The sequence below is a fragment of the Ambystoma mexicanum genome, chromosome 3q (assembly GCF_040938575.1).
Source record: "Ambystoma mexicanum isolate Mex_15411 chromosome 3q, UKY_AmexF1_1, whole genome shotgun sequence".
NCBI classification, from domain to species: Eukaryota; Metazoa; Chordata; class Amphibia; order Caudata; family Ambystomatidae; genus Ambystoma; species Ambystoma mexicanum.
Window position 1 is genome coordinate 257,321,135 of NC_090926.1, and position 27,224 is coordinate 257,348,358.

The 27,224-nt window shown below is 44.5% G+C and overlaps 1 protein-coding gene across 3 annotated transcripts in view; it reads left to right on the plus strand.

The window, feature by feature from the left end:
• TIMELESS (timeless circadian regulator) overlaps nt 1–27,224 on the plus strand; it is a 1,506,051-nt gene that overhangs the window by 416,193 nt on the left and 1,062,634 nt on the right. For all 3 annotated transcript variants that reach the window (XM_069653695.1, XM_069653693.1, XM_069653694.1), the window contains exon 10: nt 16,714–16,890. In XM_069653695.1, the coding sequence (XP_069509796.1) occupies nt 16,714–16,890 (177 nt within the window). The remainder of the gene's footprint in view (nt 1–16,713; nt 16,891–27,224) is intronic.

The following is a 27,224-nucleotide window of genomic DNA, read 5'->3' on the forward strand; positions in this document are numbered from 1 at the left end:
CTGCTCTGTTCTTGATGCCAAGGTAACCTGATTTGCTTACCCAGCTGCCTTGTTTTCTGCCCTCTGAGCTCTTGTCAACTTAAATTTAAATTGTCTACTGCTGTCCCATCTTTCTGTCTCGTCTGCTTGCACCCCTCCTTGTCTCCACCCTGCACCCCACTTTTCCCTCCACCCCTCTTCATCTCGCTTCTTCCCCACCTACTCTAAGGTGCTGTTTCTCCTATTTTTTCTTACTGCTTCTCTATAGACTATCCTGCTCTCCTCACTAAGTCTGGTAGGAAGAAGTTCAAAAAAGATATCCTGGTCTCCAACCCAGGCCTCCCTATCACTGATGCCAGTGCTTCCTCCAGACAGACCCTCGCCGACATCCTCCGTCGTTCCCTCGCTAGACCTATGTACTCTTCATATGGTCTCTGTGCTCTCTCCTTTCTCTTTTTCTCCCACTAATGGTGGCACCCGGTGGGAGGCCCTCCTGCCCCCCCCCTTCCACTCCTTAAAGATCATCATTAATGTTTACCTGAATGGCCCTCAGGCCAACCTTCTCCTCTTTGATGGACGCTTCCCACGCCTTATCAACTTACTTTCTTCTCCTGCTGTCCCTTCTCTCCCTTCCTCAGCTTCCTTGCCTCCCCCTCTGCCTCCTCCTTGGCTACCTTGCCCTCTCCTCCTTCCTCTTCTGCTCCCCCCCCAGGCTCCTTCTACATCTCTGCAGGGAGTACCTCTGATTTGTACCCCTCCCCGGAAGTCTTTCATGGTTTGCAACCTTCTCCATATTGCCACTCTCAGTTCTCGCTCGGCTGTCAAACACTCCTATGACATCTGCCGCCTCCTGGAAGAACTTGACCTCTATATCCTCTGTCTCACTGAGACATGGTTCACAGCCATCTCTGTCACAAGCTTTCCTGATGGCTTCAAGATCCTCTCTGTGCCCAGATCCAACCGTCCCATAGGGGGTGTAGCCTTGCTCTTCCCAGAGTGGATTCCTGCCGCTGTCATTCTTGTGCAGGCCTACTCCTCTTTCGAATGCCTTGTGGAATGCTTCCTCTTTCTCCTGGCCCCTCTCTTACCATTGCTGCTATCTATCGGCCACCTGGTCAGATCACCTTCTTCCTCTTTGAGTGTCATGGCCACTGTTGGGGGGTGGGGGGGGCAGGCTCCCACCAGAACCCTGACGGCCTTAAAACCACTGCAAAAGAGCTCCTGGAGCCAGTCCTGGCGCCTTTGGCACCAGGCTCATATGTAGGAAGGAAGGGCTGTTCAAACTAGGTCCCATTTATGTACATGGGCCTTTAAATCCAACATGGAAGCACCCACACAGTCTAAGAACCAAGCCATGCGGTCTAGTGTTTTGCGTGTGGCAGGCCAGGAACTACTTTCCCTGGTACTACTTTACCTGGGTTATATAAACCACACCCTGACTGCAGAACACGCTTCGTGTTATTCAACGGTGAAGCAACTCGGGCAGCTCGCCAACAAACATCAAGCGCCCCTGCACAAGAAACGCAGGACGGATAGCTCACCCTGCAAATAATTAAGATTCATTATTCAGCACTGGGCAACTACGCATCCAGGGTTCCAGATCTCAGAGCCTTCCATACGCCCCCGGGGATATCAGGTGAGTGTAACACTGAGTAGGCAGACCTCTCCTCCTCCCTCCTGGCCTCGACCACTCGACTCCTCCTCGTTGGAGACTTCAACATCCACCTGAATGCTTCCTGTCCCTCCTCTGGACACTTTCGCAACCTCTGCGACTATCTCTCTCCCTCTTTTTCTATTCTCCCCTCTGGCCTGACTCACTCTGCGGGGCACACTCTGGATGTTCTGATCTCCTCAGAACTCCCCCTCTCTATCCCTCTGACCACGCCTTTCTTGGAGTGATCACTTTCTCCTTTCCTCCCATCTCTCCCTCTACCCCTCAGGCCAAGCCAACTCCAGCACTGCCGCCTACCTTCTCAGTCATCCGACCCATGAAGCATGTCAGTTGAGGCTTTCACCGCCATTTTCTCTCCCCCTCCTCTGCCTGACTCCCATCCTGACACAGCCCTGTCCATGCTCCACTCTTCTATCTCAGACACTCTTGATGTTCGTGCCCCTGTCGCGAGGATCCGCTTGAAGCCCAAAGCCAAGTGCAACTCCTGGTACCACTCTGACCTCATCACCCATAAATGCAAGTTCGGGGTGGCTGAGAGGAAATGGCTAGCTTCTTGTGCATCCTCTGATAAACTGGCCTTCCGCCTGCTCCAAAGGCAATACCGTCTCTGTCCGCACTTGGAAGAGAGCCCACATCCAAGCCCGTGTCTCTGCGGCTTCTAACAACTCAACCAAACTATTTAAAATCTGCAAGGAGCTGGCCTATCCTGCTGTAGTCTCTTCCTCTCCTGTCCCCTCCCAGGCCCTCGGCATGGCCCTGGCTTCTCATTTCATCTCTAAAACCCAGGACGTCCTGTCCACTGTCTCTTCCTCTCCTCCTCTCCTCCTCCTCCCTCTACTCTCCCCTCTGCCCCCCCTGCGTCCACCTCTCCTCCCTCTTTCTCTGACTTTCCGCTTTTCTCCCCTGATGAGGTTGCTAGACAAGCCCGATCTATGAAAAACTGGTCAAAACAGGTTCTTCCCCGTTCTTCCAAAACCATCAACGACCACATTGACACCCTCGCTCCTGCCCTTTCTGACTTCTTCAACCACTCCTTCGCCACGGGAGCCTTCCCTTCCCCCATGAAGCACTCTTGTGCACCCTCTTCTAATGAAAACCTCAGCCTACCCCTCTTGCCAGCTATCGCCTGATCTACATCACTCCTATCCTGGGCAAACTCCTGGAAAAGCTGGCCATCTCCCAGATTAATCTTCACACTGAATCTGTTGGTTGTCTCCATGACCATCAGTGTGGCTTCAGAGCAGCCAGAAGCACGGAAACTGCTCTCCTGAACATCTGTGAGGACCTGCTCTCTAACCTTGATTCTAATCTCCCCTCATTTTACTCGATCTCTCTTCTGCCTTTGACACGGTCAACCATGCCATCCTGCTCAATCGTCTCTGTGATAACCTGGGCTGACCTCTGTCCCCTCTGATCGACCCTCCCAGGTCCAACTTGGGTCCTTCCTTTCCTCTCACTCTCTACCTGTGGTGTTCCCCAGGGGTCTAACCTCTGTCCCTGGCTGTTCAACCAATATCTGGCACGCTCGCCCACCGCATAGCTGCTCTCTGCTCCAACTTTCAGTGCTATGCGGATGACACTCGGCTCGTTTTCAGGCTCCCCTCTGCCACCTCTTCCCCTTCTCTCATCTCGGACTGTCTGTCTGCTATCCAGGAGTGGTGTGCCGCCAACGATCTCTGCCTTAATGCCAGTATGACGGATATTCTCCTCATCGGCACACCTGCACCCTCCTTTCCTGTTGCTCTCTGACCGGCCTCTCTTGGCCCTCTTCCTGCACCTACCTGTGAGGCTAGGCACCTCGCAGTCATCTTCGACTCCACACTCTCCTTTTCTCCTCACATCTCTTGACGTCTCTAAGAAGTCAAACTGCCAGCTCCACCTCTTCAGATATATTCTTCCTTTCTTCTCCTTCCCACAGAAGCTTGCTGTCTCTAGAGCTCTGGTTCTCTCTAGGCTGGATTACTACAATAGCCTCTTTCTAAATCTGCCTGCGTCTACTCTCCGCCCTCTGCAACTCATCCAGAACAGGACTGCAAGACTTTTCCTTGGCCTCAAGCCCAGGGATCGTATCTCTCCAGCACTGAAATCTCTGCATTGGCTCCCAGTGGCTGCGAGGATTAAGTTCAAGACCCTCTGCATTGTCCTCAAGGCCTTGTGGGGCCTGGGTCCTCTATACCTCCAACTCTTTGTAAATACCTTCCTATTTGTTAGGCAGAAACCTGTGCAGTTCCCTTAGGGACCACTGCAAAAGATTTAAGACTACAGGTGTTTGGCAGTAAACCCACTTGGTAGCAGTCTGTACCACACAGATTCACTTGGTAGCTGTGACTGAGCAGACTTCCCTCAAGAAGAGTTGGGCAGTATTCAGAGTATACACAATAGGCACAGAGACGCAGTAGCACAAACAAACACTGACCAGAGCTTTGGTGTAAAAGTATATAATTATTTATTTAAAGACACACATGGGATTTACACTAGCAAAAAACGAGGTAAGTAAATTCAGCACACAGTCACTATCATATATATACAACCCTAGTCACTTATTAGACAAGTCCTAGTGAGAAACACCACTTATTTTCAGACAGAGGTGAGCGCTTAACATAAGATGACACTCTAATAAGTTATAAAGAAAGGGAGGGAAAAAGGCAGAGTTAAGGAAGCACACAAGTTTCAATACTTTTTAAAGAACCACAGTAAGGCAGGATAGGCAGAGTTCTACTGGAGAGCAAGGAAGTCAATTGCAAGGCCCACTCTTGGAGAGAGCAAGCAGAAGGGGTCCAGGTTCACAGTGGGGTTATACCCAAAGAGTCTTGTAGATAGTTCGCACAAAGGATGAAATTAAAGTCAGGAAAAGTTAGCTAGGTTGTCCCAGGCTAGCCCAGGTTAGAAAGTCGAGGCTTTACTGTCACCCCGAACGATCTGTCGCAAGGGAAGCCAGGCGGGACACAGTACCTTAAGTATGAAGGAAGCTCCAGCGGGGGCAGTTGTTCCTGGCAGCAGGTGCAAGTCGGCGTTTCGTCCAGAGGAAGAAGAGGTCTCGCCGTGGAGGAAAGATGAAGGTCGTTGCACTGCCAGGGAAGAAACCAGCCGCGGAGTTCTTTGGTTAAAAGGTACTACCCTTCTCTTTGTGGTAGTGGTAAACCGTGGTATTCCGGTTGCCAGAGTGCTTGGCACGGGCAAGGTGGTCACGAGATGCTCCAGGAAGGTGAAAAGAAGGCAAAACTGGTTATCCCCACCAGTCAAAGGAAGAAGACTCTCCGGACTGGAGATCTCCTCTGTCGTCGGGAAAAGTGGTGAGACTGTTCAGCAGGGCTCCACCGGTGATGTCGTCGTTGCAGGTCGGCTCAGCTTCTCCCTCCTCGGATTCTTAGGTCCTGTGGCGACTTCTGAAGTTCCAGTCCCCAAAGCCCTGCTTTTATGCAGCAAACCCCCATTCATTCAACCTAGCTGTCAATCAAACATGCTAAATGGTGAGCCGGCCGGCTCACTACTTGGGCCAATCAGACAAGAGCGCGACTTGAGTTGCCAAGGCAACTCAGTCCAGGGTGCCTAAACCCCCTCCCACACCCCCTGTGGTACCCAGACAGAGTGGCACCACTTTTGGAGGCTTCTGTGGAGAAGCCCGCCAAAAAGTGGAAAAAAGGCCTCGACTTGGGTTGGAGTCACAGAAGAGAACACAAACGCCATTTTAGAATCGAGTTCTGGGAAAAAATACCAACCGGTGAATTAATATTAAATAAATAAACCGGCGGTATGTTCGAGGCTCTAGGAATTAAATAAAGTTGGTAGCCTCGAACAATGGGAAAATCCCATAGAGACATATTTGCGGTCGAATATAAAAAGTAGTATCCACTGCCACCAGCCAAAACTCGATCAGGGAGGAAGGAGACGTGCTCCCTCGAACAACGGACCGCGGGGCAATCGAATTTCCCCGACCAGTACATCCACAATATGATGGTTTGTACTGGTTTCTGTTCATAATTTGGGACTAGTAAAGCCAATGGTGACTTTACATGCCCTGGGAGACAGTAGTCAGTCCCAGGGTATGGGTACGACACCCCTGGGTTACGGCACGGAGGTTGCTGTGTAACCCACACCAAAAACATATGAGATCATATGGAGTAAAAGACCCCATAGCCCATAAAACACATGGAAAGATAAAGGAACACCTCAAATCATGTCTAAGAGTGGGAGTAAAAGAGTCTCACTCTTAGCAGGAGAAAATAAATAAACCCTAAAAATCCAGCAAAGCTGCTGGGGGACTCACTAGGTTTGGGAAATTAGCCTTACAGAGAATTCTCCCTAACACTACTCGTGCTCTTCGCTCCACCACCTCCAACTCCCTCCGGGTCAGTCGCTTCTCCAAACGAGTTGGTGGTAGATCTTTCTTCGGCTGGGGCCTCCCTCTGGAACAGCCTCCCTGCCTCTCTGAAACTTGAGGAGAACCACCTATGGTTCCGGAAGCACCTCAAGACCTTCCTCTTTGCTTCTTCCTTCTCTCTTCCTGTCTGATAGTGCACTGTTCACCTGGCTACCTTTTGATTTCGTGCCCAGGTCCCTGCCTGCCCAGTTGCAGACATGCACTGCCTCCCGGCTACCCTTGCACTTGGGTCTGTATTTGTATCCCTACAGTCCCCACTACCTGCAGTTTGGACACCTGCTGTCTGCACTTACCCTTGCACTTCCTGCTGGCCGCACTTCTTGTTATTGCTGATCCCATGTTCAGCAATGCCCCCTTCCCCTTTCCACAGGCACTCCTCCCCCCCCCCCCCCCCCCCAGCCGCACTTGCGCAATCTCAAGGTCACTTGGCCTAGTAAGATTGTTCTCTGTCCTCCCTCTGTTCCCTCTCCCTTGCCTTGTCGCGCCTTGAAACACTTGTGTATACACGCGTTATAATGCCAGATATCATATCATGGTTTACGGACCGCTCCCAGGCATCACACGTCACGTTAGTGGTAGTGTTACAAGCACGCCCATGTCAACGTCCCCTATCGATCCTTGAAAGACAAGATGCAATATTCCGCAATTACCACTAGGTGTTGGATTATATGCACAGCATGTGAATCTAAGCAGATACAATCATCAGAAATGCTACGGTGAGTAATGCATGTCATAGCATATCATGGTTTATGGACCTCTCTCAGGCATCCTTCCACAATGATTTCCCAACGGTTTTTCAATGCAGACTTTGAATCGTGCGGGTATAAAAGGGGGTGGAATAGCAGTAAATTATGAATCCCCATTAAGGATCTCTCCTCTAGACATTTTGGAGTTGGATTGGGTGTCACAGGTGGGCCAGATGGTCATATGGACTAATCCCTCCCCCTCCTTGAAAATGTTGTTTGCTATACCTGGAAGTAAATATAAAGACATTGCGTTCGTTTCTGGGAGATTTTAATAGTTGGCTGGATGATCAAACTAATTCAGACGCCAGAGATTATTCATAATTGTTTTTTTAAAACAGTTTATTAGTTTCATAGCAAACAGTGCACCTTAACATGGTGCATGAACTACTCAAACCCCAACGTCCCCCCCTCCCATGAAAGTCTCTATAAGAAGCCAACACGGTCCACTAGTCCACAACTACCTAGGGAAGAACCCCCCCCCACCATACATGCCCACAAGGAGTCTACCACCAGTTCAATCCCTTTGTTAGTCCCTTTGTTAGTCAGTCGGGTTGCTATTTCCTTCCAATATCTCGCTATTTCGGGACAAGCCGAAAACATGTGTACCAGCCCAGCATTTTCCTCCTCGCATTTAGGGCACCCCTGTGTAGTCGGATTTGCGAACTTAACAATTCTCTTGGGGGTTCATATATGCCCTGTGGGTGATATACAGTTGAATCTGTTGTAATCGGGCATTCCTTTACACTTTTTTGTGGTACCCTTGCATCCTTTCCCCATAGACCATCACTTATTGTCTCCCCGCTGCCTTCTTCTCAGTCTCGCTTCGTTTGGACCACTTCTTTTCCCGCTTTAGACATCAATAATTTGTAAATTCTGGAGACCTTGTGTCCCCCGTCTGACACTGCTTGGAACATTTCTATGGCCTCGTCTGGCTGCTGGGTCAGTTCCCCTCCTGACCACATCTTTTTTAACAATGCCATCAGCCTCACATACGTGATATACTGCCTGCTGTGTAGACCCGTGTCCTCTTTTAGACTGTCAAACTCTATTCTGCCTCCTTCCTGCCACACATCCCCAACCGTTGCCACCCCAATCGGTTCCTCGTGTTCCATTATGGCGCATCTCAGTTGGTCATCCATCCCTTGCAGTCTCACCAAAGTGACCTGCAGGGAGCACGGTATCCGACTTCCCAACATAACGCAGGTCCTATGCCAGATCGTCCTTCCCAGGGTCAGTAGTGCCGCTCTCCTACTTTTCGCTGGCTCCATTACCCACATCCACCCACATCCATTAATTCAGGAAATATGGTGTGCATTCCGCCCTCTATAGTCTGGACTCTGATGTGGTGTCATCAGAAAGCCATCTAGCTACATATTGCAATTGGCCCGCTAAGTAGTACACTTCAAAATTGGGTAGTTTAATACCCGCCCGATCGTGTGGGTTTTGTAATTTCCATAGGGCTACCCGATTCCTCGTGTTATGCCAGATGAACCCTCTGCACATATTATGGAGTTTATTGAAAAAGCGTTTAGGTATTGAATATGGGACATTTGCAAAATTGTGTAGCAGCCTGGGCAATACTATCATTTTAAGCAATGCCGTCCTTCCCATCATGGTCAGGGGCAACCTTGTCCAGAATGTCATACAGCGTTGTATCCCCTCTACTGCCCTCTCTATATAATGTTTTTGTTCATCTTCAACCATGTGGTACACATTTAACCCCCGGTATAAGGTGTCTACCGCCCATTCAATTTGTCGCACCGGCAGCATATCTTGGGGCATTCCTTTCTATCTCCACAGTGGGAATATCGTAGACTTCCGTGGGTTTACCGTTATGCCTGATAATAGTGCATATCGATCTAGTACCTCTAGTATATATTGTAAGTTTTCTTCAGGGTATCTCAGATACAATAGCTTACTCATAATCATAGTCTTTTTCTCTTGTCTACTTCGCCCTCCCATATTAAGGGGCATTGCCTAGACGTGCCATTGCTACGTTGGAATGTATTGACTTTAAAGGATATGTTACCAGTACATTGGTTAGATCACTATGCTCGGTTGTTTGTCCTTAAGCATGTTTGTAGAGAAGCAACGGCCTCCTATCGATATACCCACAGTGTTGGTTTGTAGAGCAAAGGATTTAGCAAATATTGTGGGTTCGGAAGTACAGCGAGTTCTAGCAACAGTTCCTTCAACGCTGCATTGTGACGTTTTTTCTTTTCCTGTGGGGCCACCTTTTTGGGTGATATTTGCTCCTTGGTGGCACCACTTAAAATCCAAAAACCAAGAAAATCTAAAGTATGGTTTACCCAAGGTCTACTCTTACGGGAGACAATGTAGAGCCGTAGAATGGAAATGGAGAGAGGCTAATACTGAAGATAGCCATTTTAGGGCCAAAACTACATTGAAGTTGTATAAGCTGGCAATCTTTTTGGCTAAATCTGCCATTATGCATGCTAAAATTGAAGCTGCAAAAAACCGTACCAGAATGCTCTTTTCAACCATCTCAAACTTCTGTCATCCTGGGTGTACCTCCTCCACTATGGTCCCATTGCAGAGGCATGCTAATACTTTTAATGTATTCTTCAAGGAGAAGATAGAAAAAATCCAAAGCAACATTCTTGCGAATCGCCAACCCTCGGGCAAGGGCCCAGATCTGGGGGGGAATGGATTTTTACGGATGCCTAGTGTTGCAGTGCCCATTGCCTTTTTGACTTTAAACTAGTAGTCGAGGATGAAGTATTGGCACTGATCGCTCAGCTTAAACTCACCAATGATCTTCTATTTCCTCTGCCAGCCTCTCTCTGTTGTTCCCTACATTGGTTGTTAGTCGATGACGGGATCAAATTTAAGACTGCCTGTTTGATATATAAGAGCTTGAAGGGGCTTGCTCTAGTCTACCTACTGGATAAGCTCCAACCGACTAGGCTGTTACACTCGGGGGACCATATGCTATTGAATATCCCTTGCTCCCGTTAGCCTTTGCTCCCGATGTGTCACCAAGGGTGATATAAGATTTGCTGTTTATGGTCCCAAGCTTTGGAATAGCATCCCCCAAGAAATTAGGTCCCTACAATCACTCCATCAATTCCGTAGAGCTCTGAAAACCTTCCTTTTTAAATAATAGAAATACCAGAAGCTTAAAATAGTCTTCTTTCGATGAACTGATCCTTTTGTCTAATGCCATGTAGTTTCCTTCTCGCCCTTTATCTTTCCATCTGCACCGCCATACGATTTGGTTTGTCTTTGTGCACGGTTTAAATAACTCACCACCAAGCATCTTGTCACCCTAGCACCTGCAGCATTATGATTGACAATGACTGATGTCCATAAAGAGAAAAAAGTGTATTCATCGGGACATATTCTACTTTCTGTGCATGCATTCAAAGTGTTCTTCTCTGATGCAATGTACTTATTGATACTACAAATAAAACCAGCAATCCCAAATCACACTTTGGATAATGTCCCAATACTTGATGGGGTCAAATCATTAATCTATATGTATAAAAGAGGTCCTGACTGACTGAACTCCCAGCTCAAACCGTTTAACCTAGAAACGTGAAATTTTGAAGGTGCATGACGTAGGCACCACTAAGGAAGGATATTTGGAATTTCTGTCTGTAAGAGTGTTAAAAAAAAAAGGGGGGGGTCTTTTTGAGGAGTCCTTTATCTGAAAAACCAAAGATGTTCACAGACGTGGAAATTGTTTTTTAGATTCTTCTTCAAAAATAGAGAAACTCATGTTTTGCCATTTTCCAGAAATACAGTTAAGGGAGGTGGAATTTTCTAAATGATGTGTCTGCAGGTCAGTTCTCTGAACTGCCATTCGTTTTAATTCAAAAGACTTCAGTTCCCCTTAAATGTTTTTTTCGCCATGACCATCAACAAATCTCAGGGGCAGACTTTAAAGATAGCAGGGATTGACCTAAAGGAAGACTGCTTCTCACAAAGGCATTTTTACGAGGCCTATTCCAGAGTGATTTGACCTAATTCTGGTAATCCAAGCACCTGAAGGGAGACACACTAATGTAGTTTATAAAGAAGTACTCAAATAGTTTTGTTTTTTTGTTGGTTGCAGATGCCAAATAAGTCATTTTGAAATTGCCAAATAAGTAATTTTTTGTCCGTCTCATTGTCTGTTTGTAATTGCAACACAAACACATTTCTGGACGCATATCAATGGAACAACTATCTTTGTTTTGTAGCCAATATGCTCAAACTAAAGTTTGCAATTAACATTGCTTATTACGTTAAGACATCAACCTGTAAATTATATTTTGTAAAGTTTGAACAAAAAATGTCTTTTAAAAACAATTGTACCAAATCCCAAAATCGATGTGAGCGAAGCTGCAGGCAATAGCTAGTAGTGAATATTTAAAACATGACTAATACCTTCATACACCTCAGCGGCTACCGGTACGTAGTAGCACAAAACCAACTCGGTTGTATCCTATCATCTTCACTTTTTGGAGAGCTCATCCTAAAGCGCCAACCAGAGGTAGGGGGTCCCCTTTACTCGTCATCACCGAGGGCTCCAACATGCAAAAAACAAAGATTTGGGTTTGATTGAATAGATTAGAATTAAACGCAAAACGTCAGGATGCCGAGCAGCTATCCGAGCGGTAATAGATATAGGTCACACTCGACTCAAAAAGCTTGCAGAGTACTTAATCTTGTATATTCATATGTAAATATTGGCATACAGTATAGAGACAATTAAAACAAGACCCATTTGTATTTGGTTTATTTATAAAGCGCAACCAGGCCCAGGGGCATACGGGCGCGTATGTTTTTTGATCATGTTACATAAGAGTACAGTGACATTAGCAAGCAGTAGGCAACAGTTACAATAGTTGCGGTTACAAATAAATACATACATTGGTATTACAGGTACAAGCATACTGTTATAATGTACTTGGAAAGGGAGGAGATGTGTTATAATGTACTTGTTGCCAGTGCATGACTGCAGGAATGCTGCTGTCCCCTAGCTTGGAACGCTGTGTGAGCCTGCGGAATGTTTGACTAGAAATCCAGCCTCTGGGTTCCAGCCTGGTCAGTTCAGCCTGGGTGACGGGACCCGGTGGTCTCTCCTAGTTAACAGCTTATTTAACTTATAATAAAGTACTTACAAATAACCCCAAGAGGAGTACAGAAGCTGCTTTATAATACATACATGTTGTAATTAAGGCGGTGGGCCGAAGGTGAGACAGATATTATTTACAATATGTACAGTGGGTAGGCAGTAAATCTAAGCTCTAGGATGTTAAGCTGTCAATGTGTCCAGGTCATGAAGCCAACGTTTGTTGCGTTTAAATAGGTTGAAGGAGGTTACAGACCTGATTGGAACAGGTAGTGTGTTCCATAGCTTTGAGGCTTGTACAGGGAAACTAACTCCTCCCGAGTTATCGAGTTTGAATCTCAGAATAGACATAGTGTTAACTTGAGCTGTTCTAAGTGGTCTTGTAGATGTGTGTGGGGTAAGTTGGTTAGAGATGTAGGATGGTGCGAGGTTAGCCCTGGCTTTGTGGGTAAGGGCAAGAACTTTGAGGGATATTCTGTGCTCTATTGGGAGCCAATGCAGATTACGTCTAGTCTCAGCGATATTGAATATTAGTAGAGGGCATTGCAATAATCTACTTTGGACAAGACTAACGTTCTAGCAAGAGTAATGCAGTTGGGAGTGGAGATAAATGGCCTACATGCGGTAATAAGTTTACATGTGTAGGCGGCTGACGACGCTACTGCATTGGTTTGTTTGGTGAAGGATAATGTGGCATCGAGGTAGATACCAAGGGTTTTAGTATTATTAGAGACAGGGTTGGGGTTACCATCAATGGTGAACGATTTGAAAGCAGTATTTAGTTTTTTTTAGATTAGCGTGAGTACCAAGGATAATCAACTCAGTTTTTTCGTTATTTAGACAAAGTCCATGGTGTGCCATCCACGCTTGTATTACTGCGTATATTTCATTGAGGGTTTTGCTATCAGTTTCATAGTCGCCAGAGATGGGAATGAGTATCTGGGTGTCATCCGCATAATTAGTATACGTGACACCCAGATAGTCAAGGATATCGAAAAGGGGCTTCATAAATACATTAGAGAGCGTTGGGGACACGCAAGAGCCTTGCGGGACACCACAAGGGACTGGTGAGGGTTCAGCCGAGTCAGTAGGAGAAAAGACCCTCATGGTTCTGTTAGCCAAGAAGGAGCTGATCCAGGCAATGGCTGCGTCGGAAAAGTGAGCTGCAGATTTCAGGTGGTGGCAAAGCGTTTGGTGGTTGACCAAGTCAAAAGCTGCTGACAGATCAAGCAATAAGAGCAGTGCTAGTTTGCCATTGTCTTTTAAAATTTGAATCTGAGTAGTGAGATCTATAAGGGCAGTTTCCGTGCCAGGTCTAGGTCGGAAGCCGGATTGCCTTAGTCCCAGAAGATTGTTTCTAGATAAGCCTGTATTTGCAGGTAGGCTGCTCTATCTAGTATCTTTAGTAAGAAGGGTACAGTTGTTATCGGCCTATAGTTAGACGGGTTGGCTGGGTCAAGAGTGGGTTTTTTGATTAGTGGGATGACCCAGGCGTCTTAAGTTATCAGGCACTACTCCCGTTTTGAAGGAGGCGTTGATAAGGTTAGTAATGAATGGTGCCAGTTCATGAGCTGCTGCTTTGATAATCGGAGCAGGACAAGCGTCGCCTTGGCAATTCGATGGTTTAAGTTTCCTAATGATGTTTTCTACTTCCTAAATTGAGAGGGGTGAGAAACTAAATGGTTTACAGGTTGGCTCAAAGGTAGGTGACTTGTTAGGAAGTTGTGATCAGGGTCAGCGAGTAACGGGTCTTTTTTCGCATTGATTTTAGATTGTAAACGGGCTATTTTATCTAGAAGTGCCTTCTGGATGTTGCTGCACCATAGTGCATCTGTGACACATTTATCAATAGGGGCAATCAGGGATTCTAATTCTTTTAGAATCTTAAAGTTCTTTTGTGTTAGGTTTCACTTGTTCGATCCTTTTGTTATAGGTGTCTTTTTTGGCAAGTATAATAGCTTGTTTATAGCTAGAAGTTGCTAGAATTAGTTAATTTTTATTATTTACTGAAGGGCACTTTGTCCAATGTGCTTCTGCCGTTCTTAGTTTTACGTAGTTCTCTAAGATGTGGCGTGAACCATGTATTCAGGTGACGTGGTTTATGTTTCCGCAATTTTCGTGGGGTGATGGTATTCAAGGCTTTCAGTAATGCCTGATTGTAAATGTCTACTAAGACTGTGGGGTCGGAGGTGGCCACGTTGTCAAGAAGGGGGAAGTAATAGCGGTAGGAGTTTATCTGGTGTAATGTCTTTCTTCTTTCTAATGCGGGTGGCTGGAGCGATGATAGGAGCAGGGTGTTGTGTTTTGGCTTTGAAGGAGAAGGTTATTTTATGATGATCCAACCAAATACATGGATCATTGGATGGAAAATCGATTGAGCAGTTAAGGTTGGTGAGCCAGTCCAATGTTCTTCCTTTGATATGTGTGGGCTCATGAATAATATGGGTATGACCCAAGTCTGATGGGGCGTTAGCTAGATCACGGGCATTATTATTCGTGGGGTCATTAAAACCAAGGTTGAAGTCCCCTAGTAGGATAGTTTGTGAATTAGGTTTAGTGTCGGTGTGCTGTGCACATCAAATGTGCTGTGGTAGACCTACAATTGCATCAAAAATATGGAAAAGTGCTTCATCAAATTCTGTTGTATTAGACCGATAAATAACATTGCTAACACCCCAAACCTTCAATCGGTTGATGAACAAAGTGCAATTTGCATACATAAAAGAATAATGCTTTCACAACATATGGAGGAAGTCTATTGAAACTTTCTTTACATATATTTTGTAGTCCTGTATTAAGACGTCCACTTGCATCCTGCTTTTTTAAAGTCGGAAACCGTGGTATTTTAGATATTCAACTAGTTGAGAACACTTGAATACTCATTTTGTCTTCATAGCCATTGAGCTCAAGCTGTTCTGATTTCATTTCGAACTGACTAACTTTTGAGCTTATCGTAACACCTTATTTTGTCCAAAAATTTAAATTCTTACTTTGACGCAAAATATGTCACTAGAGGTCAGTCTTAACTATTCAGTTTCTCCTTCATCCCTTCCTTTTTAAGCCACAGTATGCATAGGTAAAGGATCACGCTGATACCATATTCAGCCTTAAATTTCATCACCAACAATCTATTTCATTGCCCTTTCTGCTCTATTGTCACTTCCCCTTTATTTGTTCTTATGTTGATCAGGGCACCACACGCACCTGATCTAGTCATTTCCACATCACTCCATTGACGTGTGCACATCGGCCTCTTGTTAACCAACTTCCATCCCCTTCTACTGGGCTTGTGAAAATGGATAAAGCCTTTTCATTACACGATGAGGGTGTACCTCCTTTATCATTGACAATTATAGTATGTATGAGTAATAACTAATGCCTGCAAACACATTTACGCCACCCTACTATGACATGCCACAGTGATTACTTGTATCCCCTCCTCTCCTGGTATCTCTTTTGTAATCCTTAAGTTACTTGCCACCTCAATTCTACATATACGCCCAGTGCATCATTTCTTTCTTGACAAGAGTGAATTATAACTAGCCAATTACGGTTACCAGACATTTGGTCGAAAAAAATTGGTAGACCAGACAAATGGTCGAACCAATTTGGTCGAAAACCAAATGGTCGAATTTTTTTTTTTTTTATTTTCACCCCTTTGTTTTTTTTTTGGGGGGGGGGTCCCCCCCCAACCCCCTTTTTTTTTCTAAAAACCCATTTTTGTAAAAAACGAAAACCCGAAAAATAAATATATAATTAAAAAAAAAATGCGACCAAATTGCGTCGACCAAATGTCATTCGACCAGTTTTAGGTCGACCAAATGTCTGGACACCGCCAATTACTAGGGATGAGTGCAACGTTTGAGCACTGTTCATTGTATGTTCCTTCTTGAAATTAATTTTGAGTCCAGTATGTCCTACTGAGGTTTTAAATGTCCTCATCTATCTGCCTTCCTTTGCTGTTCTATTTTTTCAGTTTGCCCGAGAAAGCAGAGCTCTTGTGTGGGTTTGTAATGAGACCAATGTTTTTAAATGTCAACTGCAATTAAGTCTGCGGGATGTTGCCTCCTGTTTGTTTTTTGTCAGTTGAAACTCTCGCCTCCCATACCCATGTCTCTCACTTCACCATTTCTAACCCTGCCCCCTTTCCACATGTATAGCAGAGAACGAGAACGCTGCAAGCTGCGTTTTGGGTCATCCATATTTTAACTCTGTCTTCTGACTGAAGACCATCGAGGTGCATGTAGTTGGAACACTTGAGATTTTGCTGCAGTGTTATTAATTCCTAGAATCGTGGTAAACCGAATTTTGGAATTCATTATTTTGGTGCTCACTTTTCCTTATTGCTAGCACTGTTGTGGAAATAGGAACACTGTAGTCCGAGGTGGCCTATTTTCCCACGATCTTAAGACAACCCCCAACCTCTCAAATCTTTGTCCTTATTTTTCAATTTGCACTTCCATCTCTGAGCGGTTTTACTCCACACTAGTTGACCAAACTAACATCATGCCAATATGTAGCACACACACTACTTGCTGGTTTGAATGCTTTTATTGTTGCTGAGAATGGATGCAGCATGCTAATTATTTTAGTACAGTTATTCCATCACCAAGGGGGCATGGTGCTAAAATACACACATTAACTGATTAAAATGTTTTCTTGTCAAAAGGAATCTCTATTAATGAGCACAAGAAAGTTGTCAGTGTCACTTTTTGGGGGAGGGGGGTTGCTCATTCCACAGGGCTGTGTCCTTAACAGGAAAGCATAAGGGTTATTTTTGTCTTGAGGGATTAGAATGTTTGATCACTGTTTTGAAAGCTAAGGATAACTGTGTTTCTTATTCCCGGTCATTCAGTTCAAGAACTACAGCCATGACATTGGGAAACCGGTTCGAAGGGTCCCAAAGAAGAAGCAAGAGGCCAAGGAGACGACGAAAGAAAGGCGCTCTGCACTAAACGTCCGACTCTTCCTCAAGGAATTTTGCACAGACTTCCTGGAAAACTGTTACAATCGGCTCATGTATATTGTGAAGGTGAGTTGGGTCTGTTGGTATTGGAGAACTGTGAGCGTAGTGGGAGGTGCAGCAACAGTCTGAGACTGCAGTGACACAAGGGTGTTCACACTTATCAACTGAGACTAGCAAAATGTAAGTGAAGAGCCCAATGCTGGAGCCCTGACCCACACTATGCTGTTTGCAGCATTCATTCGCCTCACAACCTGTCTCTATGCCAACTAGCTCACGCGACAATACCTTACACCTCCCAAAGCATAAGCCATCTAATCGCTAGACTCTGCTCTGTCGAGTAACTGATCTGTGCAGTAATTACTAAGAGGTGTCTTCTGACATGAAACACAGTGACCAGAAGAAAACAGAGTTGTCTTGGTTGCCATGCACAGGCGTTTCATGCATCTTTTCTCTGCTTAATCAGGCCTTTCCATGACTTGAATGGCAGCTTTTCTGTCCCTATACTCTTCCTTTCGTATGCATACACACCCAGTGCATGAAGACTGGGCAGGGCTGGGTTGGCCTATGGGCCCAGCAGTCAACCCTGGCTGGTCGGTGGATGGGGCTAACCCAGTGCACGAGACCTAAAATAACCAAGCATGGGCAATGCTAACAGTTTTGGCTTTAGTGTAGGCTTGGGAAAATCAGTTTCCAGGCAAAGCCTTAGTGATATTAATTGGCCATTGATGGAGCAGGTGAAAAATGTTATCAGTACCTGGCCATTTAATAGCAGTAAGTAAACCAACAAACAATGGTGGGAACCTCCAAACCCGGCACCTAGAGGTAAAACAATACATATGAAACAGGTGGTGGTGCCGGAAACACGAGAGCAACTGAAGAACAAGGCAAAGGGTATTGCATCAAAAATTCATTTTATTTTGTTATAGATTGTAAAAAAGTCTTTAATTCAGTTTGTAAAACACATCCTATATAACAGACATTCATACATTCATTCATACTAATACAGCTCACTACAGCTCTAAAAATAGTGCATTTACATTTTTTTTAAAGGGAAATGTGAAGAAAGTGCAACAACTGTTCCATTGTTAGGATAAAAAATACGCTTTCTAAAAAAACAATTAATGGGATCAAAATCAAACAGATACAAATTCTGTGTAATGGAAATGTCAACAAAACCTCCAGTGTTCAATGATAATGGTTCATTCCAGCCAAAAGTTATCGACTATTAGTGCCCAGACTGTTGATGCCAAGATAAATAAGTCTTCTTAGTCAAATAGGCTTCTTAATACATAGTTTCGACTTGAATAGTTATCTATGTCTTCATCAGGATAGGGATGAACCTAACAACATTTCTAAAAAGAAAAAGAACAAACAATGGTACAATTAAAATTGGATGTTAAAAAAACCTTAATTCACTCAGTTGCTCTCTGTGAATACCAATAGTCCAAATATGGGGAGAGGACAAATTAAGTCATACTCTCAAACCAACCCAAAATTGACTAAATGGAGAGGGTTAACTCCAATTTATTTAAATGTTGCCCACTATGGGGCAATGCATATCTCAAAAGGCCTCACATACCTCCCTTTCTCTACAAAAGGATAGAGAATTCAATGCATCAGGAAAGAAAAAATCATTTCACATTGATGGGACACTATAATTTTGTGTCACTATATTTTCCCTAGTTTAACACCCAGCTCCCCTCATGTCTCCATTTGGAATTCCATTCAACAATCAACTAAAGTAATACCTGAAAACCATACACCGGATGGTAAACTGGTCTTGTCTTGACCAGCTTCTCCTCTGTATTAGAGATGCTGGGTCAAATACAGGTAGTCCTCATTATAAAGCACACTCCAGGAAATTTGTAAACATCAAACATCCCTGAAACGCCAAACAGCAAAAGAACAGTACTTCTGTCACCACTGTATTACAATCCTACTTTAAGAGTATTTGATATAAGGCAAATGAGCACCACAAAAGGTATGCCAGCGAAATTACCTCAAAAAAGGGATAAATCTCCTTGACTTTGTATAGATGAAATGTCGGCACCGTCTGTCTCTTATCGTTGCCGACTTCGCAGAAATGAAAGAGGGATAGACAGAAAACTGTGACCGCCGTAACGTCCCCACTGTGTCGCAGTTCCTACTCTGCAAGCGACGCAGCTTCTAAATGTGAAAAACGAAATCAAACATATCAATGCTACGCTGAGGCTGTAGAGAAATGCAATCCAATGTGTGCTCTCCCTCTGCGGTATACAACCTGTCAAACAAGAATTTGACACCTAATGAAGTTTCTATACTAGAAAAGGCTTTTCTTTTATTCCTATGAGGGATCCTAGTAAAATGGAAGTAGAAGGTTAACTCGGGAGCATGTTCCGTAAGATTAGACTTAAAGATTTCTTTTCTAATACTCAGATTGCCTCTACGGAATTAAGCCCAATACGCCTTTTAGACCTCCTTCTAAATTTACTCCTTCACTGAATATGATATCTAAAGAAACGCCTACTTTTGAGAAAGTGGTGCTTAGAGATTTTCATGCTATCTATGCGAACAAAGATAAGACTACGTCGAAAAAATGCTTCAATTTCACCAAAGAAGATTGGGCAGGATTTAAGGAATTACAGTCAGATAGAACGATTGTGATAAAAAAAAGCCAACAAGGGAGGGGGAGTTGTAGTTTGGGATGCTGTGAAATATGACCATGAAGTTACTCGACAGCTTGAAAACAAAGAGGTTTATGTAAAACTACAAGGAGACCCTTCCCCTAGGATGCGGAAGGAAATTGAAACATTGGGCAAAGATGCATTGGAAAGAGACATCATTTCGCAAAAATAACTTAATTTCCTGCTGCCCTCTAACACCAGGACTCTTATCTATATGTTACCTAAGATACATAAAAGCATGAGTGCCCCCCCCCGGGTCGACCTATTGTTTCTTTGAGTGGTTCCATTTTGGAACCTATACGTCAATACTTAGATTTTTTCTTGAAACCATTGGCAAAAAATACGCCTACTTACCTTTCGGACTCAACGGATGTTATAAGGTTAGTAGAATCTTTTCCTTTTAATAAGGACCATGACTTACTCATCACATTGGATGTTGAATCGTTATATTCGAATATCCCACAAGGTGATTCCCTGGGTATTATGAAGAGATTTCTCCAAACCAGAACAGATATTATTTCTGTACCTAGTGAGGTCCTGGTAGAACTATTAGAAATTGCTCTCTAAGAACTTTTTCAGATTCAAAAACACAAATTACATGCAAATAAAGGGGACTGCAATGGGGGCGTGTCTTGCCCCAAATTATGCTACCCTATATATGTGGGATTTTGAAGACTCTAATATTCTCACAGAGTCCAATCCATTTAAACCGGCTCTAAAACTCTACAAAAGGTACATCGACGACATACTGATTATTTGGGACCGTTCAAAAGGTGACTACAATATGTTTTTCACTTGGATTAATAATCTTAATCCAAATTTGAAATTCACGATCCAGACCAGCAACAAAGAGATTGCCTTCTTGGATTTATTAATAAAAGTGGACGATAAGAGATTGGTTGTGGACCTGTACAGAAAGGACTCTGATAGGAATACAATATTGCACCATCAGAGCTTTCACTCTCAATCTCTGAAATCAAATATTCCCTATGGGCAGTTTCTTAGAGCTCGTAGGAACTGTACTAAAGTAGAAGATTTCATCAAGCAAGCCTCTATTATAGAAGATAGACTATTAGAAAGAGGATACCCTAAACAACTTCTCAGACGCTGTAAAAAACGAGCACGTTACCAACATAGAGAACTACTTTTGGAAAAAAATGTTGTACGAGAAAGAAAGTTGAAGGATGATCAAATAGTGTGTGCGCTCACATTTAATTCGCAGCACAACCAGATCAAGAAAATTATCTCTAGCCACTGGCATTTGCTCCAACTAAATATGCAGAAATTACCCAAACCAATTTATGCATTCAAAATGGGCAAGAACATCAAAAACTGGGTTTCGAAAGCAGATAGGAACCATCTACAAGATCCACAACCCACTATTTCTATGACTTGCGGCATGTCCCCTATTGTAGGCCATTTCCCATGTGGTAACTGTTGCAACTGTGCTAGCACTTCAGCCACCTCCATTGTTAATATTCATGGGAGGGACTGGAAACTTAGGCAACATACTACTTGCCTCAGTACTAATGTGATTTACGCTATTATTTGCCCTTGTAAGAAGGCATATATAGGAAAGACCACCGGAGCGGTTAAATTACGAATAGGCGAACATCGTTCGAAGATTAGAACCAAACAACTCAATGCCCCTTTGAGCACACATTTTTTGGAACTAAAACACAGCCCAGAAGATCTGCAATGGTGGGCTGTAGAAAGAGTATGTGGCACAGATAAGGCTAATGTGGCCAAACGTCTTGCGCAAAGAGAACAGTGGTGGATATACCATACTAATAGCCTCACTGCAGGCCTGAATCAACAGGAGGAATGGAGCTAAGAAGGATTTTTTGAAAATAATTTTATTTAAAATAAAGTTATTTGGATTTCATTCCTCCTTGTATTATCAGTACGATGTCTGGTCTTCTAATTTTAAAACTTCAAAACTGAGTTTATCTTTTAGATCCTGGCGACAATACACAGTTTATTTCATTTTTACACACATTATGTGTTTTGAAGAACACCTATATTTGGGCTACAAGAAGTATACAAAATGAGGACTCTTGACATTCTTTTTCTTCTTTTGCACACCGATTGGCCATTTATCTGTAAAAATTTGGCACCAGATCATTTATACGGCGGTAGAACACACAAGCTTTAGAAACAACTCTCCTTTGGTAGGTGCATATATGCCGTTGGTCCCTTTTCTGTGTTTGTGACCCGGGGACACACGATAATGGTCCTTTGTTTGTACCTATGCCCCTAACAGCCACGACATAAAAGAGGGACTAGCGCTTTCCGCTTGGTCTCCTCAGTCTGCTGGGACTCTTCGTGGGCGAAGGTCACTGCGTGAGGTAAGCGCTTTTTCAGAAATTTGCTTTGAACCTTCTTTTTTTTAAATATCTTTTTTGAAATATGTTTTGGAAATCAGCTTTGAACTTCCTCTTTCTTTTTCTCTATCATCAAGCACATATTGGAGTGCTTCCCCATGCAGCCTTAGCGTGACATGTACTATTTCTCATGTAACATTGGCGTAACACTTCATTTCGCTTCTTTTTTAGAAGCAGTGCTGCATGCAGAGTAAAACTGCTTGACAGAAGGGATATTACAGCGACCTCATTTAATCTTCAAATTGCTTGCACAGAAGACATTTGGGGGTGTTACGCCCCATATATTGAGTAAGAAGGGTGGTCTTCTCTCTTGTTTTCCAATTGTTTTCCAATTGAAGAGCACACATTGGATTGCATTTCTCTACAGCCTCAGCGTAGCATTGATATGTTTGATTTCGTTTTTCGCGTTTAGAAGCTGCGTCGCTTGCAGAGTAGGAACTGCGACACAGTGGGGACGTTACGGCGGTCAGTTTTCTGTCTATCCCTCTTTCATTTCTACGAAGTCGGCATCGATAAGAGACAGACGGTGCCGACATTTCATCTATACAAAGTCAAGGAGATGTATCCCTTTTTTGAGGTAATTTCGCTGGCATACCTTTTGTGGTGCTCATTTGCCTTATATCAAATACTCTTAAAGTAGGATTGTAATACAGTGGTGACAGAAGTACTGTTCTTTTGCTGTTTGGCGTTTCAAGGATGTTTGATGTTTACAAATTTCCTGGAGTGTGCTTTATAATGAGGACTACCTGTATTTGACCCAGCATCTCTAATACAGAGGAGAAGCTGGTCAAGACAAGACCAGTTTACCATCCGGTGTATGGTTTTCAGGTATTACTTTAGTTGATTGTTGAATGGAATTCCAAATGGAGACATGGGGGGAGCGGGGTGTTAAACTAGGGAAAATATATTGACACAAAATTAGTGTCCCATCAATGTGAAATGATTTTTTCTTTCCTAATGCATTGAATTCTCTATCCTTTTGTAGAGAAAGGGAGGTATGTGAGGCCTTTTGAGATATGCATTGCCCCTTAGTGGGCAACATTTGAATGAATTGGAGTTAACCCTCTCCATTTAGTCAATTTTGGGTTGGTTTCAGAGTATGACTTAATTTGTCCTCTCCCCATATTTGGACTATTGGTATTCACAGAAAGCAACTGAGTGAATTAAGGTTTTTTTAACATCCAATTTTAATTGTACCATTGTTTGTTCTTTTTCTTTTTAGAAATGTTGTTAGGTTCATCCCTATCCTGATGAAGACATAGATAACTATTTAAGTCGAAACTATGTATTAAGAAGCCTATTTGACTAAGAAGACTCATTTATCTTGGCATCAACAGTCTGGGCACTAATAGTCGATAACTTTTGTCTGGAATGAACCATTATCATTGAACACTGGAAGTGTTGTTGACATTTCCATTACACAGAATTTGTACCTGTTTGCTTTTGATCCCATTAATTGTTTTTTTAGAAAGCGTATTTTTTATCCTAACAATGGAACAGTTGTTGCACTTTCTTCACATTTCCCTTTAAAAAAATGTAAATGCACTATTTTTAGAGCTGTATTGAGCTGTATTAGTATGAATGAATGTCTGTTATATAGGATGTGTTTTACAAAATGAATTAAAGACTTTTTTACAATCTATAACAAAATAAAATGAATTTTTGATGTAATACCCTTTGCCTTGTTCTTCAGTTGCTCTCGTGTTTCTGGCACCACCACCTGTTTCATACATCTAATAGCAGTGCCTGGTTAATGCCTAATACTTATACGCAAGCCAAATCTGTTGGCTTTGCCAATGCTTGTTTTTAACAGGACTTCAATGAAGGACGAGCTGTGCTTATACATCAAGTGCCTGAAGGCAGACCTGGCTAAGACATTTTTATTACACCAGTAGTGGGTTTACAACTCCAATAAAGTCATTAACTCTCAGAAATCTGCTCTAAGAAAACACTTGTAGGCACTTACAGTGCAAAGTTTGATGGCTAGGCTTGATTAAAGTCCGCTCAAAATTCCAATGAGGAGGTGTTTTGGGCAGGGAAAGGGGCAGGAACTGGGTGGGAATCGCCATGGTGCTTAGCATGGCCAACCAATATGTGGGCAAATAACTAAACACCTACAGGCTGTGTGTACCTCCTATTATGCCATTTCCTACCCCCCTGCCGCCCCCCCTTAATCTGTACTCTATTGCAATAGTTTTGTCTTGTAGGTGTTGCATGCGATGCTTAATAGACCAAACTAAAAAGTGGGTGGCTCCGACTAGCTTCAGGAAGTAACGTCACGGTACTTAGAAGTGAAATATGCACATTTCATTCTTACTTGTCTTTCACGACACAAGAAAAAAGCATTTAAGAGAACAGATGTTCATATTACTTGCTCCTTAAGTATAAAATGCATGCACCTTTTAAACCTAACAATCTGTGACAAAACATGCATAGTCGGTGCTTTAAGTGGGGTGAGAAGACGGGGGGGGGGGAGGGGCTGTAATGATGTGTGGCCTAAATGATGGGCATGGCCTTAAGTGTCCCCTTCCTCGCTGTCTTTTTTTATTTTTGTTCATTTTTATTGTCCCCTGCTGAGGATTCGAACCAGAGTCCTGTCAGTGACAAGCCAGTGTTGCATTGCACTGTTATTGCATAGGTGCTCAATTTCTTTTTTTATTTTTTTTTATTCTGGAGACTGCTTGAGACCCAAAGCCTGTTAGAGCCTTGTGGCGGGTCTGAACTTGGACAGGCGTGTATCTTTCATTTTCAAGTATTTTATTTTACAAAGGAAAAAGATGTAAATTTGCAACTGTCCCTAAACTGTGGTTTTCCCTACCTAACACAAAACTAACTAGGGTGCTCGTCGGTCGCCGGTGAGTCCTAAAGGAAGAACTGTCCTCTGTCCAAATCTATTCTACTCTGCCCCTACCACTTTCCAAAAGGAATCAAGGTACTGGAGAATGTGACTCCCTTCTCCTGTGTTGTGCTTCTCAGCCAAGTCACTTTAGTGATTGACTCGCAGGTAGTTCTTGGGAACTACTTTAATCAGTTAGTGCAGTTGAGAAATAGGATTCGAATGGATTGGGTCCTCCAACGTATTCCACATCTTTGACATGTAATGTCCACAGCTGTGTACTTCGGAAACATTTTCGGCAGAGGGCGTCCTGCATTGATGGCGTTGGGTCGATGTCCCTCGAAGGCCTCCGTCAAGGGTGACGTCACCGGATGTTATAAATAGGACGCACAGCGCCTGTAGCTTCAGTGCCGTTTTTTCCGCAAACGCGTTTGCTTCGGAGACTCAGGGCTTTCCTTGTGAATGTCTTCTTCTTCAACCCCTTCGACTCTGCGGTCTGGCTTCAAGACTTGCCGGGACTGCAAGTCTAAGATATCGATTACTGACCTGCATCGCCTTTGTTTGTGGTGGTTGGGCGAGAGTCACGACACGGACTACTGTTCCAAATGCCAGTCACTGACTGCTAAGGCATTGCAGGAGTATAAGGGAAAGCTTCAGGTAGGTAGGGGTTCTAAACCCACTAAGTCCCGTAAATCGAAGTGCAAGGGTATGTCCACCGACGATTTGCGTTGGAAGGAGTCCCGGGGGTCTCGGTCCCGGAGTGGTTCCAGCCATTCGTCCTCTTCTCGGCATTCTAAGAAGCGCCGTCACCAGTCGCCTTCCCCGTCCTTCTCGGAGGATGGAGCCGTGAGGAAAGTGGCTTGTCCAACAAAGTTCTCGACTCCGGAGGAATGGGTTGCCCTCAGGGAGCAGATGTTGGCGATCTTCCAATCGTAGGGCACAGTTCCGTCCGCGCCTTCGAACGAAGCCGGCAAGGAACGGTCTCGACCCATGGCTCGTGTGCCTTCGGACTCGGGTCCTCAGCGCGATCCTCATCGGGAACCTTCAAGGTCCCGTTCGGACAAGGTTCAGGATGGTCGCAAGAGACGTGCTTCCAGGTCTCTGTCCTCGTCCCCAGCGAGACAGCAGAAACCTGCTAACAGCTTGAGGTCGGTGTCAGCGCCTTGTCAGTCGGATACGGATGTCGAAACTTCGCCTTCGACCAGCCATCGGCGCCTTCAACGCCTTTGGGGCCTTTTGTCCGGGATTTGCTGTCGAAGGTCCCCGATACGGTGGATCCTCCAAGGAAGGCTACTTCCAAGTCTGTAAGGCCTGTTAAGGACTCCAGACCTGCGGCTGTCCCGAGACGGGACTTTTACCTCCATCTGGATGACATCTATGAGGAGGAGGATAGATCAGATTTAGATTTTGACCCTGTTGAGCCTGATGTGGCTCCTTTCTTTTCAGGACATAGTCAACTGGAAGAGTTAAGGCAATCTCTTCATGATGCCAGTGGATTAGACACTTCTCCTGAGGTGGAATTTGGCAGGTCTGAGCCTGGGGCTCATGCTGAATCGTCCTACAGGAGACTGATGGCTAGGGTCACGGAATATCTTGGTTGGTCCACTCCCCCTGACGCTTTTGTTCAGGATGACTTGACAGATATTTTGAATCAAGGTCCGTCCTGTGAACTGGTGTTACCTTTTCATTTGACCTTGCAGAAAAGGGTGGCGGCTGCTTGGCAGACCCCGGAATCTCTTCCGGCTGTTAACAAATCGTTAACTAAAAAATACTGCCCTTCCAGTAGCGACCTCAGCTACCTTTCATCTCATTCCACTCCCGAGAGTTTGGTGCATCAGGCGGCTACGGCCACCTTGAGGCAGGCGGAGTACCCTACCATCCCTCCTGATAGGGACGACAAACACTTCGATGAATTGGGCATGCAAGGTGTTTTCTGCGGGGGGAGTATGGCGCTGAAATCGGCCAACTCCACTTGTGCCTTGGCAAGATTTTCACACACTGTGGAATTGTTTCTCTTGCGGCTGAGCAAGAAAGGGACAGGTTCCTTGCTCTCGTGCTAGATGGCAGGGATGCCATGTGTGAATACCTTCAGTTGGGTTTGGACACGGCCGACCGTGTTAGCCGGTTCATGGCTGCGAGCACCGTTATACGCAGATTTGCGTGGTTGCGGAAGTCGGGTTTTGCTCTGGATCTGCAAGCCCATCTTTTGAACATGCCCTTTGATGCTGCGCATTGGTTGCAGACCTCCAAAGCTGTGGCGAAATCTTTAAGCGCAGCTGTGAATCAACCTCTGCCTTTTCGTCCTAGGGGACAGCAGTGGCAGGGAGGTTATTTTTGTTACTGCTCAGACAAAGGGGTGGGCGTAAAAAGTACCTGTGGTGGTGGAGGGAAATAGAGGTGCCAAAGCCGCTCAGACAGGTGCCTTTTTGCCTTCAGGCACTGCCGCAGCCGCTCCAAAACCGTCATGAGGCCATGTCCCTTGGTTCGCCAGTTGGGGGCAGACTATCTCAGCATCTC